General features: G+C 57.4%; 2 protein-coding genes and 1 long non-coding RNA gene across 3 annotated transcripts; 1 reads left to right on the top strand and 2 right to left on the bottom strand.

Moving 5' to 3' along the window:
* Positions 1 to 284: 284 nt before the first annotated feature.
* On the bottom strand, positions 285 to 5135 carry GM2A (ganglioside GM2 activator). Its single transcript, XM_084215861.1, has 4 exons — positions 4861 to 5135; positions 2925 to 3077; positions 1896 to 2078; positions 285 to 1782 (listed from the first exon to the last, which is right to left on the bottom strand). Exons 1-4 carry the CDS (start codon positions 4975 to 4977, stop codon positions 1627 to 1629), a joined length of 609 nt encoding a protein of 202 aa, XP_084071987.1. The 5' UTR covers positions 4978 to 5135; the 3' UTR covers positions 285 to 1626.
* Positions 5136 to 7192: 2057 nt separating this feature from the next.
* Positions 7193 to 9662, bottom strand: LOC311159671. Its single transcript, XR_014616525.1, has 3 exons — positions 9573 to 9662; positions 8191 to 8511; positions 7193 to 7365 (listed from the first exon to the last, which is right to left on the bottom strand). It is a non-coding gene; the product is annotated as an uncharacterized lncRNA (long non-coding RNA).
* A 53-nt stretch (positions 9663 to 9715) lies between these two features.
* On the top strand, positions 9716 to 19108 carry CCDC69 (coiled-coil domain containing 69). Its single transcript, XM_084215860.1, has 9 exons — positions 9716 to 9974; positions 14943 to 15012; positions 15417 to 15565; positions 15758 to 15833; positions 16017 to 16090; positions 16323 to 16424; positions 16609 to 16728; positions 16962 to 17059; positions 17188 to 19108. The coding sequence occupies exons 1-9, from the start codon at positions 9927 to 9929 to the stop codon at positions 17354 to 17356; spliced, it is 906 nt and encodes a 301-aa protein (XP_084071986.1). The 5' UTR covers positions 9716 to 9926; the 3' UTR covers positions 17357 to 19108.
* The last annotated feature ends 310 nt before the right edge of the window (positions 19109 to 19418 follow it).

The raw sequence follows: 19418 nt of genomic DNA, 5'->3' as shown, positions 1-19418 counted from the left end.
CCTGGATGAGTGACACTCTCAAAGCCCCCCAGCATGAGCTGTGGCCCCCTGGGCCATGGCTGTGTCCCCACATCACAAAGCAGCATTTGCAGATCCCTGCCTGTCACACAGGAACTGGCCTCGGGGCTGCTCAGCTCCACTGGCCACAGCATCCTCCACCGCTGCCCCCACCACACCACCTCCACTCCCCCCAGCTCACACCCACATCCACACTATTCCCAGCTAAATAAATGTCACCTCCTGGTCACCCCCAGCAACAAGAGGCACCAACTCCATATCCTGGTAAAAAGATTTATTAAGAACCTGCAGAACCTGCCCAAAAGGAGGTTGCTGCCCTGGCACTGAAGGGGAGCAGGGGCAGAGGGTTAGTGCTTCTCCAGGCAAAGCCACAGGGTGAAAGAAAGCGAGTGGAGGGCACAGAAAGGCAGTGGGAGCACATCTGCGTGGTGGAGGAACACCCGCAGCAGTTAAGGCATATAAAGTGCTTGTAGAAGACCAGCCCTATTGAGGGGCTACAAAACACAAGCAGGCAGGACAGCAAGGGATGTGGGTGGCTGGTGGCACCTGGCACAGGGGAGTGATGACAGGCTCACACCCTGCCCAAAGCTGCAGTAAGAAGGACACTGCCTGCCCACATGACAGTCCCCAGCCACAGCCAGGACACCCCCAAATAGGATCTAGGCTGGTGGTCTTCATGGTCATCTCCCAGTTATCCCATGTTCATGATGCTGCTGTGTTTGGGTGCCTCTGCCAGCACAGGGGAAGGATGGTCCCAGTGCAGCATCCTGCCTCTGCTCACTCCCAAAGGAAAAATGAGATTAATGTGACTGGTCCTCAGCCAGGCTGTGCCCCAGCAGTGTATCACACCCTTGTGTCCCGTCTGGAGTGAGCACAGCCATCAACCAGCAACGCTTTCTGCTGCTGAGAGCATCACCAGCCTCTTGGTCCCCCCTAAGTGGGAATGTCCATGTGGGGCTCGGGTGGTTTCCATCCTCTTGTGCTCCTGTTTGCCACAGGAGGGACATGGAGAGGTGCCTTCACAGGTGCCTTGTGCCACCAAGCTGGCTCCCCATGCAGGACAGGGATGCAGCAACAGCAGGTTCAAAGCTGCTGTGTGGGGACAGGTCTCCTGCAGCCACCATGGAGACACTTCTGCAAAGCAGCTCCATGCTCTGGCCAGAGATGGTGGGAAGCAGGAACACCCTCTGCAACTAGCGCTGCATCCCTCTAGCCTGCCCCAGCACTCCCAAACACTCCCTCATCCCCACGGACTGCTCCAAGAAATACTGCTTTTCCCTGGAATGTTTTTGTCTAAAATTGCCCTGACAAGATTAAGAAAAAAAAAAAAGAAAGAAACTGGATAAAAAATAACAACCCCAGGTCATGCTGGAGTTAGGCTCCAAGGCCACCCTGTCCAGGCAGGAGACACCCTGGTGATGGGTTTGGGGACAGCAGAACAGCCAAAGGGGCCTCTCTGGGTGCAGCAGGGGAGAAGGCGCTGGAAGGGGACAGGGACTGCCTCGTCCTGACAGCAGGAGGGATGGACCTCACAGGGATGGGTTGGGACAGGATGGGACAGGACAGGGGACCAAGCTGGAGGGGATATGAGGGACAGTGTCCCACCCCTCAGTGGGAGTGCAGGGAGAAGGCCAGTTTGACACAGCTGAGCTCCTCCCCGCCACTGCTGACCACCACCCGGACACGGTAGTTGCCGTTGGTCATCCAGGAAGGGAGTTCCACATCGGGCACGTCGAAATCGCTGGCTGGCAGGGAGTAGGAGCCCTATGGAGAGAGAGGACAGACAGGCAAGAGGTCAACCAAAAGGCCAGCCCAGCACCAGAGGGCACAGTGGTAGCCACTGGCAGTGCCAGCGTCAGCGCGGGGCGCGGCCGTACCGCTTTGAAGGGGCAGTGGCAGGGGATGCCATAGGTCAGCAGGGGCTCTGGGCAGGGCGTGCCAGGTGGGATGAGCTCATCCAGAATGCTGCAGACGTCGTTGTAGGTGCAGCTGCCCAGCTGGTCAACGCAGGGCAGCTGGATCCAGAGGTCACCCAATGCCTTCTCTACCACCAGTGCTGCCTGGAGGGAAGGTGTTCAGCACCAGCACAATCAGCAGGGGCACCCACAGATCCTCAGCAGCCAACCCCCTCAGCTCCTGATCATGCAATCTTTGTGATGTCCATGAGGTCACCAAACCCCCTCCTGCCTCCCCCTCCTGGCTTTCAGTTCCTCTCAATCTGCAGCTTCTGTTCCTCCAACCTCAGCTTGACCCCTTAAGCTAACACCACCCAACACCTCACATCCCCACCTGCTTCCCCTCTCTTCTGCCTGTCCGAAAACTCCCAGGGTGCTCCCATCCTGCAGCTCCGGCTCCTCACTGCCCCAGCACTCAGCCCACAGTCCCAGGCCCAAACAGACACCATAGCATTGCTCAAGACAGCCCATGCACATTTGACAAGAGAAATGTTCGGTCTCATTCAAAAAAACTTCCCAAAAACTGTTGCAGGGTAGCTGGCATGGCCCAAGGCTCCCAGAGCAGTGCTGTGGCATGTCCTTGGAGGGAGCAGCTGGGTTGGCTGCTGAAAAACAAGTGCAGAAGTGACCTCCAGAAACACCCACAGCACTTGGGTTTCGCTTCCCTCCTGGAGCCAATACATCCCCAGGACATGAAACGACTCAGGTGGTTTCTGTCCTAGGGACAAGGTTGGGAGGCTCCTACTGAACTGTCTGCTCCCACCACAGGTCTCCCCTTGCCCACTGCCCTGTTCTGGCTTACAGAGCCCAGTGTCCTCAGCCCTGCACCTCTCTGCACCTCCCTCCCCAAGGGCTGCTCATTCTTGTACCCATGACAGGCATTTCCCAGCTGCCAGTGGTTTGAGGAAGCTCTGCCCTCCCTCACCACACAGAGGCACATCTGGCACTTACCTTCAGAGGGGAGCTCATGGTCTTGCCACTCTTGACAGCCGCGCTGACACGCAGGCTCCCCGGGATGCTGATGGGGTCGGGTGCCACAGAGAGACTCTGCAGCACCACGGGGTCCCTCTTGTCACCACAGTTCTCCCAGGCAAAGCCACCAACCTGCAGCACCGAGGGACAGGAGGAGTTAGAGGCAGGGCAAGACCTGCCTTGTGTTTGCAGGAGGCTTATCCAGAGTTCCACCTCTGACCCCTGCCAAACATCTGCTCACAAAGAGAAATGACCTTCAGCCCCTTCAAGTGCCAGTTCTTGAACTCCCAGCTCTCCAGGACTGAGGACATTGCAGAACCCTCTGTCCGTGTGCCTCTGCATGTACTTTACACCCAAAGAGGATTACCAGACTGCAATTTCCAAACTTGCCTCAGCTCTGCCTCCCAACACCTGACCTGTGACCAAGGCAAGATGCATCCTTCATGCCAACAGCACCAAGCAAGGTGTGTGAGGACAGGTCAGAGCAAGCTGGGACCAGGTGGTGTCTGCACTGTCCAGTGGGATGCTGGGCAAGGGTGTGGGAATCCCCTTGGAGGGGCTGTGGGGTTGGCACAGCCTCCCACCTCATCCAGGACCAGCCCTGCTTTGTGAGCCCTCATCCACCACCTCCAGCCACCTAGTTCCACATAGGAGCAGGAATCACACTCGGGGACCAGATGAGTGTCTGGGCTCATCCTCTGCCTGATACACCCCAGGGGCCTGATCTTGAGCTACAAATGAGTACAAATCCTGATCCAGAGAAGAAATGAGCTAGGGAAGCAGCATTGTCCTATGGGATAATGAAAATCCACATGTAAGGAGATGTCACCTAAATGAGGAACATCACTTATGTGTCCAGTCTGAGTTAAGAGTCATGCTGGTCTGTTTCCTACAAGTCACACCAAACTCTCCAGCAACCACCAGTAAAGACACTTCCATTCAAAGGTGGAGGGCTCGCAGCACTTGTCTGCAACAGCCACTTCTGAGCCTGCCAGAGGCAAATGGCAGAGACCAGCCCCAGCTCCCTCCCCGAGCAGGTTTGGCTGGAGCATCCCGTGTCCCCGCGGCATGACGTGGGGCTCTCCCTGCCTGCTCGCAGCCGCAGAACCGGTGGAGGCTGTATTGCCTGGTGCCACACGGCAGCCCCAGCGGGCACAGCGCAGCCCACGCAGCCGAGCAGCCCATCCCACATCCCGCTCGCCCGCCGGGAGCAGCCCAGGGCAGGACACAGGGCTCAGGACAAGCCGGGACAAGGGTAGGCTGCACCCCCGACACTGAGCAAGAACTGGGAGCCCCCAGCCCGAGAGCCTGCAGGCAAAGAGGCTCCAGCGAGCTGAGCATCAGTGTGCGGCTGCAGAATGCTGCCCGCCGAGCCCCCTGCAGCCTTCCCAACCAGTTCCCCCTTCCCTCGGGCAAGCGCAGAATCCTGGAAAATAAATTGCGATATTTCCCTTCACACCGCGTGAGAGTTACACGTAGTAATCGGCTGTGTCTTAATCAGCGCGTGTTAATGAGCCCGACCCAGAACTCCGTGGGAATAGGGAAGAAGAACCCGGGCTGGAAAAGACTCATGGGGCAGCAAAATGGGAGCCGGGATACGATCAGCCCAAGGACGAGGCCGCTGGGTTTCTGCGTTGAGAAGTGTTTGTAAACACTAGATCCCTCCTGCTCCGAGCTGCCCCCCAACCTCCAGCACTACTCCCCAGCGCGGGGGGCTGCGGGGTTCCAGGGGTCCATGGACCCCACTCCCCTGCCCGACCACAAACACGCGCCCACCAGCGATCTTCCACCCTGACGGGATAGGAAAAGCTCCGGGTCTCCTGCAATCCCAGCGGGATGACGGAGTCTTCCCCCTCTCCGGCCCCCGAGTCCCCCCGGCAGCCCGAGAGGCGCGGGCTGCGGGGTCCCTGCTCACCTTGCTGAGCCGCCGGGCCCCGCTGCGCTCCACCAGCAGCTGCGGCTGCGGCCCGGCCAGCGCGGCCGGGACGAGCTGCAGCGCGCACAGCGCCAGCGCCAGCCCCGCGCACAGCATCCTCCGGGAATGCGCCGGGAACGGTCCGGGATGCGTCCGGGGAGCTGCTCCGAGCGGTGGGCAGGCGAGCGGAGGGCAGGGACCTCGGCGGGACCGGGCGGGCAGCGGTCGGTCTATTAAGCCCCGAGAAGAGGGGACGAGCCCTCTCTCGGAGCCCGGCCCACCTCCCGATTCCCCTCCCTCCCCCGAGGACGCTCACATTTTCCCTTCCCCTTTTGCTTTTTTTTTTTTTTTTCCCTCCCTTCCCCGGTTTTGCTGCCAAGCGCAGGACTGGACTCGCAGGGATGCTGGGACGGGAAGCGCCGCTTTCCCAAGCTCCCAGAGCCGGCACTTGGAGCGAGGGGCGGGAGCTGCGCCCACAACCCCGGGGCACACACATCACCCCTCTGCGATGGGGGAAGCAGGACCATCTCCCCACCACCCACCCTCCACCCAGGGCTGCGGCTCTCCTCACATCCCACTCGGGGGGGCCCTAGCCGTGCGAGGATCGGTACCCTCTGGTCAGTACCCGGGACCCCCACGCTCCCCCCGCTCTCGGCACAGGGCAGGTGGCAGCTGAAGAGCAGAGATATTTGAGATATTTCAGATATTTGAGACCCTCAAACCCGATGTGTATGAGCAGGGGGGAGGGGACACTGGCATCGGGTAGCCCCTGACTGGGCAGTTTGCCACAGTACCCCTACTACCCATCTATGTAAAATGCTGGATTTATCATCCCCTCTTCCATTCCTACCCCCTGTTTTGAGGATCATTTTCCAGAAAGAGCTGCCCCAGGCACCCTCATCATGCTGGAATGGTCATACGGGTACCCCTCCATCAGGAGTGGCACAGTAGCATGGATTTTCCCATATATTTTGGTGGACAGATGCTTTTAACCTGCAGAGGGGACTGAGCCAGCTGAGCTCACATGACACAAGTGTGGCAGGTCTCACACCTTCCCCCCTGCCACAGCACGGTCAGGAGCCACATGTGAGACCCTTCCCCACAGTCAGCTCCGCTCTCCCTTGCACACGGACACTGCTTGGCCTCCCCATATTGCTCCCAGCCCTGGGAAGGGTTGCCTGGCTTGCCCAAACCCCCGTCTCAGCTCTATTTTTAGCCTTTCGTCCTTATTTAGCAGCGAGGCCGGGCGGCAGCGTGCAGGCAGGGCGTGGGAGCAGGCAGGGGACGCGGTGGATGCTGCTGCCCACCCCGAGCCGGCAGCAACAACTGCGCCGCTGATCCACTGCCGAGGCTTAAGGGTGAGGAATAAATAGCCCGTTCCTCCCAGCCGGGAACGGGGCGGAAAGTTATCCCCTGGGATTAGCTTTCACTTTGAGGCCCTGGAGCAGCCGGAGGACAGGGATAAGGATAGGGATGCATGGGGAGAGGCACGGGCACAGAAGGAGCATTGTGCTTGGGGCTGGGAGGGGAGCAGAGCCCCTCACCTCGAGCCCCTGGCATCGCATGCTTCTCTGCTTCTCACAGCCATTGTGAGTGAAGGTTTCACTTCCCTATTCCCATCCTTTTCCACTTCATTTTGCCATGGGGGAGAAAAGAGGATAAAAGACTGCGAGAACAGGTTAACCCACATCTTTTTGCTTGGAAAAGCACAGGCAGGGACAGGAATGACTTGAAATGGTTTCACTACCTCAAGGCAGAATCATGTGTGACCTAAATCCCCACTAAAAGAGCCTGTGACTTTTTTTGGGCTCCAACACATGTGAGAACTTCTCCAATTCAAACAGTTTTTTCAGCTATCTCACCCATGCAAAATTGACTGCAAGTCACGAGGTCTCAGCAGACCTGGCTAAACACCTCAGATTTGCATTGAAGAAAAGCAGCCAGAACTTCATCACCTCTCATTTACAAAAGCAAACAGATAGCAAATGATGAGCAGAGTGTAACCACAACCACTCTCTGTCCACTGCTTGGGCTGCAGCTCTACCAGGACCCATCAGGCATCACCACAGGCCAGCTCATCACTCAAAAACCTTCCAGCAAAATATCCTCCACCTCTCTTTTTTTTATTTTTCCAGACTAGGCTTCTGAAAATAAGATATACAAACAAGGAAAAAAAAAAATAAATTACCCCATCTGCACTAAGAGAACCACTCTGCAAACACACCATGCCAGGCTGGCACTGACACTGCTTTGTACCCATCCTGTTGTGCCCAGTCCTTACCAGCTAGAACCAGAGAGAGAGCCACAGGAGACACTTAAACAGTTTGCACAAATGTTTTTCTTATCCATGAGCTTTGGCAAACACTTTAAATGACCATTGGTACAAATTAACTCGACTTTCCAGCTGTTATACCATTTACTGCAATTCAGCCAAGCATGTGATAAAGCCTCCTTGTCTCACTTTTCTAGACAAAGCCCTGGAGATGTCTCCAGCTGCTGTCATTCCTGGGGAGAGATCAAGATAACACCAAAAAAAGACATTAGAGCAAACTTCAAAACCAGCTGAAGCTGCCTCAGGTGGGGGCACCACACCACCTCTGCTTTCCTGTCCTTGCCTGGGCAGAAATCCCCTCACTCCCACAGTCTCCTTTTTCTCCAGGATGCCTCATGCAGCCTCCAGGCCCTTGTGCTCCCCAGATCCCTGGGATGCTCTGGTTACCCCTATAATGCCCCTGCTTTGCTTAAAAGCAGCTGAACAGAGCAGTTTCTGGATGTTGAAGTGCTGCCCTGAAAAGGGAGCAAATTTTCAGTGTATTAGGGCAGAGGAGGATAAAGCAGGGCTGAGATGAAAGACCAGTCTGTCTGGCACATCCCATGCAGTTTCCTCAGGAAAGATTGGAGAAACTGAGGAATTGTTAAAATCAAGCTAGAATAAGAGAGGTTTGGGGTAGCACAGGCAGTGCTTTTGGCAGGCAGCCTCACAAGTGCACGCACAGGCTGAAGGAAGGATGTAACATGGTCTGGGCAGCTGTGTCTCCAAAAGACAGCGATCTCTAGAAGCACAGGGCTGTCACAGCAGAGCCTGCAGCAGAGGCTGGGGATGGGGGTGCTGGAGCTGGCCTTGCTGCACAGACCCATCCCCAAGCCCCAGCTCTGCCCTGCTGGCTCAATGCCTTACCCCGATGTGACCAAACTCTTTTTTCTCCACTGTTGTCAAGAGAAAGCCTACCTGGAGCCCCACTTTGTGGCACAGGGCATCCCCAAGCACCCCCTCGTCACCCCACAGTTAAAAGCTGAAATTTCCACAAGCACATGTGCAAACTACTGGACCTTTGTGCACCAGCAAGACACGATGGCAGCTGGACAGACTCCTCATCAGCTGCCCACACAGCTGCTTCTCACGGCCCCAGCGATGCAAATTCAGCCTGGAAATCTGCATGTGCTTTGTGCTTGCCCCTGTAGGCCTTCAGTCTCTGAAGTCTGGACCGGGATTTTTAATTAACCCTGGAGAGGTGGAGACCAGCACCTTGCGCTTTTATCCCAGAACGATCTGCTCAGCCCAAATAAGTACTCTCCTGCAGGGAAGGAGACTTGCCCCACTCTGAAGTGCTGGGAGAGATAAGAACTGAGACGCTCTCGGTGGTTTCTGAGCTGTGGGAGCAGATGCCAGAAGCTTCTGTGACTCACAAAATTTCACTCAGGTTACACAGCACCCACCCAAGAGGACGCAGGCAACTGGTCCCACCAGTCCCCGGGAGACCTGGGGAGACTTGGGGCAGCGTGGGCCTGCCCCTCGCCTTCCCCACCCTCCCATCCAAGTGGTGTTTCACAATTTCCTCCCGTGCCAGGGTTACCAGGGCAAGAAAAACACCTCCAAGTCGAACGTGACAGGACGACCAGGCACCTCCACTCCCTCGCCGCCCAGGCGAAATGCCAAGGTGTTGGCATCCCCAGAGCCACAGGCTGCTTGGACTTCTCCCAGGGGATATTTGGAAAATGTCAGAATAGAAACTTGTTGACAAAAAACTTGCAATGTTTCCATACAGGCACAGCCTCGTGACCAGGTTCAAACACTCCAATTTTCAGCAGTTCTGGGTAGCACCAATGGGTTTTCAGGTCAAAATGTGTGGTCATTCAGGAATGTATAAAAATATAATTTAAAAAAATAATTTTAAAAATATCATCAAAATCAAAACATTTGGAAGAACCTACCTTTCCTCACATTATTTTTTAGATGGGACACTTTCAAATCCATGTGTTTCCCTACATGTTCAGGACCCACTTCCAAAGTGTAGGATTTCCTGGAAAAGGGCACCCTGGCTCCAGGCCCAGCATTTGGGGTGTTTGGGATGCTCAGGGGCAGAGCTGACAGGTTGCAGTCCCTCAGGCAGTATGGAGCACACCAAAAGCCCCCTCCAGCCAGCACAACGACCCCCAGAGCAGAGTTCCTGTCAGGAGTAACACCCCAAACCCACCACTTTTCCACAAGTACCCCCACACAAGCTGAAATTTAATGGGGTAATGGCAAAAGCCAGAGGGATTCTGCTGTCTCCTTCTCATCCCTACTCCTAAGGGGGCTGGGGTGCGTTCAGCAGAGGAAGCCCCCTGAGCAGCTGGTCCTGCTCCCACCCTAGCCCTGGAGCAGGGCTCCTGTTCCCCTTTTCCTCTCTCAGGAGAGGACACCTCCAATGCAGGGGTCCGGCTCTCCTTACCCCACACCCACACCGGAGCATCCTCAGTGCAGGGGGCCCGTGGGACAGCGCATTCCCGAAGCACCCCGGCCCAGGGCGGGGACACCCCGGGGTGGAGGGGGCCCAGGGCCAGCCCCGGGGGCGGGCAGGCTGCGGCCGGGGGCCCTGCCCGCGGCTCGGGGGTGCAGAGCACCCTCTCCCGGCGCTGCCTGTCAGCAGCTGCCGGACGTTTTTATTACTGGTTTTTTTTAATTACTTTTTTCTGCCTGCCAGCTGGGGCGGCTCATCCCGTCCCGTCCCGTCCCTGACCGGTGCCGCTCGCCGAGGGATGCCGCGCCCCGCGCCCCGCGGCTGAGCGGGTCCCGCCGGGGCTCCATGGGCTGCACCGGCAGCGCCCTGCGCTGCTGCCCCGTCGGTGCCGAGGTAGCGGCTGCGGGGGCTTTTGGGCTGGGCTCGGGCTGGGCTTCTCTCGGAGTCGGGGTTCGCGTGGGGTCGGGCTCTCGTGGGACCGAGTGTACACGTTGTCGGGGTTCGATGGAGTTGGGGTTCGCGTGGGGCTGATGTTTGCGGGGAGTTCTGCTTGTACTGCTGGGCACGAGGGGTGCTGGGGACACCCGGCGTGTGTTCCCCCCTGTCCCGGGGAGCGGTGGTGCTGGGGAATGTGGCTATCCCCGGCTGCGTGGGACCCCACCGGCATTGTGGTGGGGGAGGTGGCAGCGGGGACAATGAAACTGGCAGCCACCCGCCCTCCTGCATCCTCCTGCACTCTTCTGCACCCCTCCAGGCTCACCCCGCCATCACAGGAATTTTATAGTTAAGTGGGTGCAGGATCTGGGATGATGATGCCTGTTGGAAATGCTAGTCCCAGAGATGACAGGGATGGGTTCCCCCAGCTAGACTTCTGCCAGCTTCCCACAGCATCCTCCCTCATCCCAAAGGCTGTCTCCCCTTGTGCTGAAGGCATCACTCCTGTAGGGGAACACTCCGAGTCCCCTCAGATCTCAGCCCGTTGCTCTGTACTGAAAAGCTCTTCAGCAAGGTCTGAAATTATCTGCTGATTGTTATTATCATTATTATTGTTATTATTTGATGTGCTCATGCTGCCCCAGTGCCTCACCACTGACCTCGGGAGATGTTTTTGCTGTCGGATGTGCTGTGCTTACTGCTGTTGGGTGTTGTGATCGCTGGAGGGTGGCAGGGGAAGGAGGGAAGGCAGAAACGCATCGTGGTTCTGCTGTGCCCCCAGCTCGGGTGGCCTTTTGCAGGTCCAGCTGTGAGAGGCTGCACTTGGGACCACAGAACCTACTACAGGATGTGCAGGGAGAGCAAGCACGGGGCTCACACAGCCCTGCAACCAACAAGTGCCTTTATTTACAGCGCTTGCAGGCTTGGTTGCTTCTCCACATCATGGAAAAAATCCCACTCTTTGCTATGTCATAATGTCAGATATTTCTGGGCTGGTTTGTGGCTCTGAGAGCTCTAGAGAACAGGCATAGGACAGGGAGAAACAACAGCCCCAAGGCCCCAGGTGCTGAGAGCCCCACATTTACCGAAACACGGAAATTTGTCATTTGCCTACAGACGTCCCCCTTCCTGCCCTTGCCTGCTCTCAAGCTCCTCTGCTCAGCCCTGTGTCACCAACAGTCATTACCCATAAACAGCCCTGCTGCTGTGACTGAAAGTCATTCTGAAAGAAGCACCTAAAATCCCCGTTATGGCTAAAAGGCATAAGGGCAGGCATGGGGCCATTCCCACCCATGCTCTCATGTCTGGAGTGCCAGAAGGCAGGATGGGAGACCTTCACTTCCCACTGCTGATGGGTGGACTTGCAGAATTGGTCCCTTCAGGTTGCATGGGGTTAGGGGAGACTTCAAACCCCAGGGACAAGCCCAGCCAGAAGCCATGTGCAGGTGATGGGGCTGGGGACTCTAATGGGGCTGGGGGCTGCAGAGGCTTTTAAAGCCAGTCCCAGGTTTGAGGTGACCTTGAGGAACTGGTGGCTGGGCTGGGTCTGGTGGGTGGATGACATACCAGGAGCCGCTGTGTGCCCTGGGGGAGGTGCCTTGGCAGCCTCATCCTTCCCTGGCACCAGTCTGCGGGCAGCAGGGCGATAAGGGAGGCACAGAGAGAACCCAGCCCTGAGCTGTGGGTGCTGCCCCTGGGGTTTCTTTCCCCTTCAGCTCCATCCACCCGTGCTTGGCCACTCACGGTCACCGCTCGTGCTTTGGTCTCGCTCCTGGCATGAGAGAGGCCAAGTTGCCTTCCCAAAAGTCAGGACTGAGGCTTGGCCGCCTTCCAGGGCTGGGGTAAATTTATTTTGTAGTGCTAGGAACTGTATGTAGGACCAGGAGTCAGGGAAGGGTTAGAATGCAAAACTCGGGGCTGTCAACAGTGTGAAGTGTTTGCCTATGGTCTGCGGCACAGATCTGACTGCAGGAGAGGTGATAATCACCTCCTAACACAACCATCACTGGAGGAAACACAGCAGCAGGGTTAGAGACAGGTCCCACGGACCTGTGCCAGCATTGCTCTGGCAGCACTGAGCATCTGCTGCAGGTCCTGGGAGGTGTTACAGTCGTGGACCAAATCCTGGCCCCCTTCTCCACAGCCACAAAGCAAAGCCTCCTCCCCAGGAGCAGAATCAGGATTTAAATACTCATTTCCTGCCTCTTTGTGATTTCCTTTGCTAGGTTGCATGGTTGAATTGCTTAATGTACTTGTAAAACAGGAAAAGAGGAAGAAAAATAGTCCAAAACCCCACCTCACGCTAAGAGCTGAAGCAGAGGCTGCAGCCACCTCAGCTGCCCACACTGTGCCAGCTGCTCTGCACTGGTACTCCCCACCCCAGAACCCTTGGAGTTGACTCAGGTCCTGTTGGAAATCCCTATTAATCCATCCATAAACAGTTCTGCTCCAGACTATTAGAAATATTTAGTTCTAAGAATGTAGATACTTTTGGTTTTTCATAGCTGGAAGGTATTTTCAGCAGAGGTTTCCAAGAACTTACAGGATAAGCTACACTGTGGATGGCCCCCACCTGCAGGATGTATCAGGCTGCTTCTTCCCCTGGCCAAAGCTGTTCCAGCTGGAGCAATTCCCAATCTGCTCCTTGCACACATTGTGGATTCCAGGATGATTTTCCAGCTCTCCAAAATGCACCAGGCGATACCAGAGGTTCGGGTGCCACGGTTTCTCTGGAAGTGACAGTGGAAAGTCCCTCCATATTTCATAGTTTTCAGCCAAATTTTGCCGTTCACCCCAGAGGTGGAGCTTTTATTCCAAAGGACAATTGAGTGCTTATGACTAAAATTAGCTCTAGATGCTATTTTAATTGCTCCTAGAGGTAGGAAGGTGCTTCACTCATAGCCTCAGGACAAGTATTTACATTTGTCTTTGTTGACGCTGGTGAACCTGTTGCTCGCTTCACCTGTTTCGAGTTCAGTGCTGGTGCCTCAAATCATCTTCCTTTAGAGGCTGAAGGGCTCTGAGGTCCCATCCTGCTGGCTTTGGGGTGTGGGGCAGAGGTGAGGATTCCTTGGGTATGTTCTGGGGATATTGCTGTGCTATGGAGGTGACCAGCCCTGGGCTCTCTGTCCTTAGGCATCACTTATGCCAGTGAGCAGGACAAATGCAGCAGAGGTGGTTTGGTTTGGGGGTTTGGGGTCCCTCCTGGAGGTGCTAACAGCATCTTACTCTCAGCTCTGCTGAGATCATCCAAAACCCTTGAGGTGTGTGTCACCCCTCTGTGTCAGGAGGGTCCTTCTACACAGCCTTTGCTTTGTTGCAGTGAAAAAAAAGGGGGGATATGGGGTGTGGGGCTAGGGGAGGAGGCTTTTTGGGACTGCTGTGATGCCCTCAGGACTGCAGAGCCTCGACTGTCTCATTCTCTCCCCTTGCCCCCATCCCCTGACTTCAAAACCCATCACAGGACACGGGTACGGTAAATACCAGGGAGATGCACACTGGCCTGAGGTGTGTCAGGGGACAGGTGGGGATTCCTGGGGACACTTTGCAGTCAGGTGTGCCGGGATTCAGCAGCATCCCAGGGCACCCCGTGCTTTCAGGGTGAGCTGCATGGACAAGGAGAACAAGCCCTGTGAACTCTGACTGCCGGCTGCCTCTTCGCCCCCTCGCCTGGGCCACGTTCAACGCCGCGGCTGCTCATGCCATAGAAGGGAAGATAAAGCCGTGGCTTCCCAGAGGCTTGGAGCTCTCCTGCTCTCTGGAACTGCGCCTCCCTCCAGCTCCAGAAGGGGGGCTGCAGGGGAGGCGGAGACAGGGACGGCTGTTTGCTTTCCCTTGCTTTTTCCCAAGCCAGGCTCCCTAATCCGGGCTGGATTTGGCCGCGCCGCTGCGCGGGGCCGAGCCGGGGAGCAGCCGGCCCAGCGGGCAGCAGGGCTGCTCTCCTTAGGGATCGGGATTTTGAGGGACACCTCTGCCGGGAAATGGAGGGCAGCACCGTGTCTCCAGGTGAATTCTCTCACCCCTCATGCACCAATGCAATATCCAGAAGCACATCTTGATGATGGGCATCAGGGACCAGATTTGCCCTGTGTTGGTGAGGCCGAGCCATGAGACCCTGCAAGCTCTGCTTCTATCTTTCAGCAACTGATAAAAATATATCCACTCCTTTTTTTTTAACTCTTCCCCCCTCCAAGTGACTAAATTAAACCCATGCAGGGCTGGAAGGCATCCCAGGGAGCTGTGTTGCTGGAGGCAGCTCCCGGCTCTGGGTTATCTCAGCCCCGTGGCAGCGGCGGGAGCGTGCGGGAGTGCGGGGCTGTGCAGCGCATTCCTGCCTCCTGAGGTCATTGCTTGGCCGCCTGCTCCCGCCTGCTGCCAGCCCTGCACAGGGGCTGTATCGCCTCTGAATTATGGTTATTTTTCATTTCTCACTCCTGCTCCAGCTGTGTCAAAGCCCATCTGTCTAAAGCCCTGGCAGAGGCGTCTGTTTGGGGGCTGCAAGGTGCCAGGGACCAGACTGAGCTGAGCATCCCAGGACAGGAGAAGGGTGGCAAGGGAGTGCCACAGCTGGACCCCTGCCAAGTGCTGCCTGCTCTCCCCCACCGAAAGTTTTGCTGCTGGAGCCCATTTTGCACCAGCACCATGTCGGTGGGGGTGGCATCCCCCAGGTTTTCCAGCCAAATGCCACATGGTGATCTGTCTGGGATGCAGGGAACTGGCATGAGCTTGAGGCTGCCTGATGGGCAGTACATGCACACCCACGGGTGCCCAGTGCTGGAAGAGGGCAGGGGGCTGGGGAGGGGCCACTGCTCCCTGAGGACCTGTGTTTTAGCAGAGCTGATGGGGGCTCAGTGCAGGGTGTTCTCTGCCTGCAGCCACCTGCCCCACTCTGTTTCCCCCTGCTCCAGCCCCCTCTCTCTCTGCCAGAGACAGCTAAAAGCCCAGCAGCAGAGGGGATGGGCTTCCCAGGAGCTCCCAGCCTTGAAGACACAGAATGGTGAGAAAAAAATGTGTTTTCCCCCTGCTTTGCTTTCTCAGAGTGATATTAAGGAAGCACTGGTCAGACCCCAGCATGGCACCAGGGAGGATGGGGATGATGTAGGTGTGTGCTGGTGCAGGAGGGCAAACGGGACATCCCAGAGACAATGCCATCCCCTCCTCTCAGTCAGACAGGTCATTCCCAGAACAGGAGACCTGACAAGCTCTGTGTCCTCCCTGAGCCAGCACCATCCCAATTAGTGCTAATTTGGACAAGTGAGACAGAGGGGGATGTTTCTCCAGTGGGAAGAGCGCAGTGCTGAACCCAGCCCGTGGCAGTGGCAGCTTCAGCTGCCCAGGATGTGCAGGCAGCCCAGCCAGGGGGAGGCAGCCAGGGCTGCTTCAGCTGTGTTTGTCTTGCAGCCAATGCCTGCCTGCTTCCTGAGCACGGGGAGAAGGCAGCACGGCCAGAGGAGTGGGCGGAGAGTGCGAGATTCCTCCAAGGCCAGGAGGAGGAGCAGGATGCTGGCCAGGCAGGCACTGCCAGCATCTCCCAGGACATTGAGATCCAGGTGAGCTGGAAGAGCTGATGCTGCTGGAGGCAGCAGCTGGGCATGGAGCATGTCACCAGCTTGGTCTTCCCTGGCACATGCTGGGCTCTCCCAGTTCTGGGAGAAGGACGAGTCTAAGAAAGGGTGAGGAAGCCCAAAGCAGTGAAGCTCTGCATCCCTTACACTGAGATATCTCATCCAATTGCTTCCCAGGTGGAAAAGAGAAAAGAGCTGGAGCTGAAGGAACAGCTTGATGCCCTGAGGAGAGAGCACACAGAAACCCTGCAAGGTGTGTGCCAGGGCAGTGGGGCTCCCTGCAGCTCCCCTCCCCTCTCCCCACTACTGCCCTGTCCCTTTGGCTGCCTGTGGGGTCGTGGGGACTCTGTTCCCTGCTCTCCACCTCTGTGGGCCTTTGGGGCCAGCTGCCCCAATGTCCCCATACTAGTGGCACTCAGCTCATGTTCCTCCACAGAGCTCCAGGGAGCACATGAGCAGGAGAAGCTGCTGCTGACAGAGTCCCACCATAGGTCTGAGGCAGCCTTACAGGTACCAGCAGAGAAATCCCCGAGGAGGGGGGCTTGGGAGGGCTTGAGGACCATCTGCTGGTTCTGCTATGGTGCCCCACATTCTTCAGTGGCCACCTCAGTCCTTGGTGTGCCTGGGGACTGCACCAGCTCCTCCACCCCTGGTGTTATTTGGGTACCACAGCCCAGCAGTCCCCTGGCTCAGAAAGAAATCCCAGATATCTCTCATTCTGCTTTTCCCCTGGTTCTCCTAGGAGAAAATTCAAGCACTGAATTCCCAGCTGAAATCCTTCCAAGACAGGATGAAGAGGGTGGAGGAGTCACTCTTGAGAACAGACTACAAGAAGCACATCCAGGTGCAGGGAGGGTGTCAGGGAGGGGACCTGCTATGGGGTGCTGACCCAGAGCCAAGGGGCCTCTCTGATGGACCCTGGCAGGGCAGGCTGGAACCAGAGGGGAGCACAGGACAGCTGAAGAGGGGAGCAAAGCCTGTCCTGGGGAGGTGTTGAGGTCCCTTGGACACAAGTGGTGGCTCTGCAGGAGCACGGGAGCCCCAGCCCCTTCTGGGAGCAGGAGCTGGAGAGCCTGCACTTCGTCATCGAGATGAAGAATGAGCACATCCACGGCCTGGACAAGAAGCTGCTGCACCTGGAGACCGTGGTGGGTTGAAAGGGGGGGTCACAGGTGGGCTTTCCTCTTTTCAGCTCCTCTACCCATCTAAATTCTGCCCAGAAACTACAGCTGGAGCAAAGGTGGATGGAGCCTGTTTCCTCTCCTTGCATGGGGAGGGGAGGGGGAGCAATGCCACCAGGCCAGCATTTCACCCAAAATGGGGTGGCAGGGGGCTCAGAAGTGCTTCCCAGCTCTCTCCTTATCCTCATGCCCCCTTCCAGGAAGAGAGGAACCTTCTGCTGGAGGAGAAGGTGAAAACTCTCCAGCAGGAGAACGAGGACCTGCAAGTTCGCACCCAGAACCACTTGGTCATGGCGAGGTAGGTCCCACCCGGTGCACAGGTGACATCTCCGGTGGGGGGACAGGCGGCAGAGCGGGAGCACATCGCCGGGTGCTTTGCGGGTGCTGTGCCCGGCGGCCCCGGCAGCCTGTGCCCTCTGCCCGCAGGCAGCTCTCCGAGGAGCTCCAGGCGGCCCGCGGGGCGCTGGAGAAGGAGGCGCAGCTGCTGGATCAGGCTCGCCGGGAGAAGGAGGAGCTGCTGTACCGAGTGCTCAACGCCGGGGACGGCGCCCCGTTCCCCGTGGCTACCGGCGAGGTGCCCCTCATCGCCACGTAGCACCGACGGCACCGGGGACTGCCGGGGCTGCCCTGCGAGCCCAGGGCTGCTCTCACCAGTGCCTCCCAGTCGGGGCAGGGCTCCGGGCTGGCCGAGCCCTCGGGGCGCCTCACGGACCGCAATGATGGAGCACTTCACGGGACATTTACTCCTGCATTTCCCCAGCCCGTGTGGGGCTGCAGAGGGACCCTGGCCTCCCACCCACACACTCCCTGCACCCCCTCCTCTGGTGAGGGGGTGTCTGGGGGTGAAAGGGGCCAGCCAGGACACACAGACTTGCTTTGGGCCAGATCTGACCCAGCACTTACCTCTGAGTATAAACAGCACCGGTGCTGCCCCAGGGTATGAGGACGATGAGGAGGCCACTAGGACAAACACCAGGAGGATGAGGAGGGCACTGGGGACATGGTGTCACCTCACCAGGCAGGGCTCCCACCCATGCCCTCCTATTCCCATCACCTCCTCCACCTTCAGCAAATGTCTCCCAGGTGCTGCTCCTGCAGCTCAGGCATGTCCCAGCTCACTGCCACAAAGACCCCAAGCCCTACGTGTCCCTGCAGCCCATCAGCAGCACCACCAGTCCCATCTTCTGCCCCAAAAGCTGAACAGAGGCTGGAGCTGCACATCAGGGAGCAGAGCATCCTCCCAGGGGGTACCAGGCTTTGGCAGGTCACATCCCTCAGCCTGAGGCAGGGCATCCCCATCAGGGAAGATGCTGCCAGCATGGCTGTGGGTCAGGGCTGGATGCACACAAGCACTTTCCCCTGGGTGCACGAGTGTGGTGGGAGTCACTGCTCTGGGGCTGTCACAGGCCTGTCCCCTCCCCAGGGCTGTTTAGCCAGAGCTCTATGTGTGTGTGGGTGTGTGTGGGTGTGTGTGTGCACCAGCCAAGGTGCTGCTGGCTGTAACAATTACAGATCTGTAAGAAGCAGCAGCCTCAGGAATCCCATGTCAGTGGATTGGGGGACTGGTGCAGGAGTGTCCCAGAGTGGGGCTGTGTGCTCCACACCCCATACAGTGGGAAGAAGGGGAAGGGTGGGAGCTGGCACCACAAAGACTCAACAAGGAAGGTCCAGATGAGGCCCTTAAGGCTGATCCTCATTTTCCTGCTCCTTTTCCTTCATTTCAATGGGCTCCCAGCTCAGGGCAGACCCGGACCCTCCCAGCATCAGGGCCACTGCATCAGCCACTTCCGTCCTTTGTGCTGACCCTAATCAGAAATACAGCAGCTGAACGGGCAGCCAGGAAGGCAACGTGGATGTGGGGCCCAGCTCTGACCCACAAACCTCCATGGGGTGGCCAGAGGGGGAAATGGGGGAGCCTGTTGTGTCAGAACCATGTCCCACCAGGGCACCCTCTGCTCCACACATCATCTGTGCCTCCCCCAGGTGCTGTAGCACCAAAGCCCAGCAAATGCTGCCTATTTATGGCTGAAGGGATCAGGATTTCTGGACAAAGGGATATCAGGCTGGTGGGCTCTGGGATCCTGCTCTGGACACCTGATACCATGTCCCAGAGTCCCAAAGGCAGATCCTGCGTGGGACATGGAAGAATGTGCCCTACTCTGGGAACTGAGGAGGAGGAATAAATGAGTGCAGAAAAGGACTTGCACACTATGAAGGGGGGGAAGCCTGGACCAGGCAGTACCTTGGCAGTCGTGGAGGGGGTGATAACAGCTCAGGCTGGTTGCCCAGGTGAAATGGAGGGTCAGGGCAGCACAAGAAACCTCTCCACCTCATTGTGGGCAGCTGAAGGAGCAGGGTGGGCAAGGGCAAGGGGCCTGTGGGGGGCTGCAGGGAAAGGTTTCAAAGGAAAAAAAAAAAAAACCACAGCCCAGTAACAGCAGCAAAACCACTTGTGTGCTTTATCCTCTCCAAAGAGAACTCTGTCTGCAGGGGCTCACTATGAGGATTTGGGTTGCTCAGGAAGGTTCACCAGACTCAGGGAAGCAGCTCCTGCAGCTCTGGCAGGGCTGGTCCCCTCTGTGGGACAGGACCCACTGCCCAAGGGGCTTCCTTGCCCCCTGGGCACAGGATGGAGGGAGCCAGGCACTCAGGAAGTA

The sequence above is a fragment of the Fringilla coelebs genome (genome assembly GCF_963513975.1).
Source record: "Fringilla coelebs genome assembly, chromosome: 15".
NCBI classification, from domain to species: Eukaryota; Metazoa; Chordata; class Aves; order Passeriformes; family Fringillidae; genus Fringilla; species Fringilla coelebs.
This window is presented reverse-complemented; position numbering and strand designations above follow the sequence as displayed.

Bases quoted from the DNA above. Each gene is read 5' to 3' on its own strand.
- GM2A (XM_084215861.1), bottom strand. From the start codon at position 4,977: ATGCTGTGCGCGGGGCTGGCGCTGGCGCTGTGCGCGCTGCAGCTCGTC. The intron at 3,078-4,860 runs GTGAGCAGGGAC...TCGGTGCTGCAG, and splicing joins GGGCCCGGCGGCTCAGCAAG to GTTGGTGGCTTTGCCTGGGA. The intron at 1,783-1,895 runs GTACGGCCGCGC...CTCTCTCCATAG, and splicing joins GCCACTGCCCCTTCAAAGCG to GGCTCCTACTCCCTGCCAGC.
- CCDC69 (XM_084215860.1), top strand. From the start codon at position 9,927: ATGGGCTGCACCGGCAGCGCCCTGCGCTGCTGCCCCGTCGGTGCCGAG. The intron at 9,975-14,942 runs GTAGCGGCTGCG...TCTCTCTGCCAG, and splicing joins GCTGCCCCGTCGGTGCCGAG to AGACAGCTAAAAGCCCAGCA. The intron at 17,060-17,187 runs GTAGGTCCCACC...CTCTGCCCGCAG, and splicing joins AACCACTTGGTCATGGCGAG to GCAGCTCTCCGAGGAGCTCC.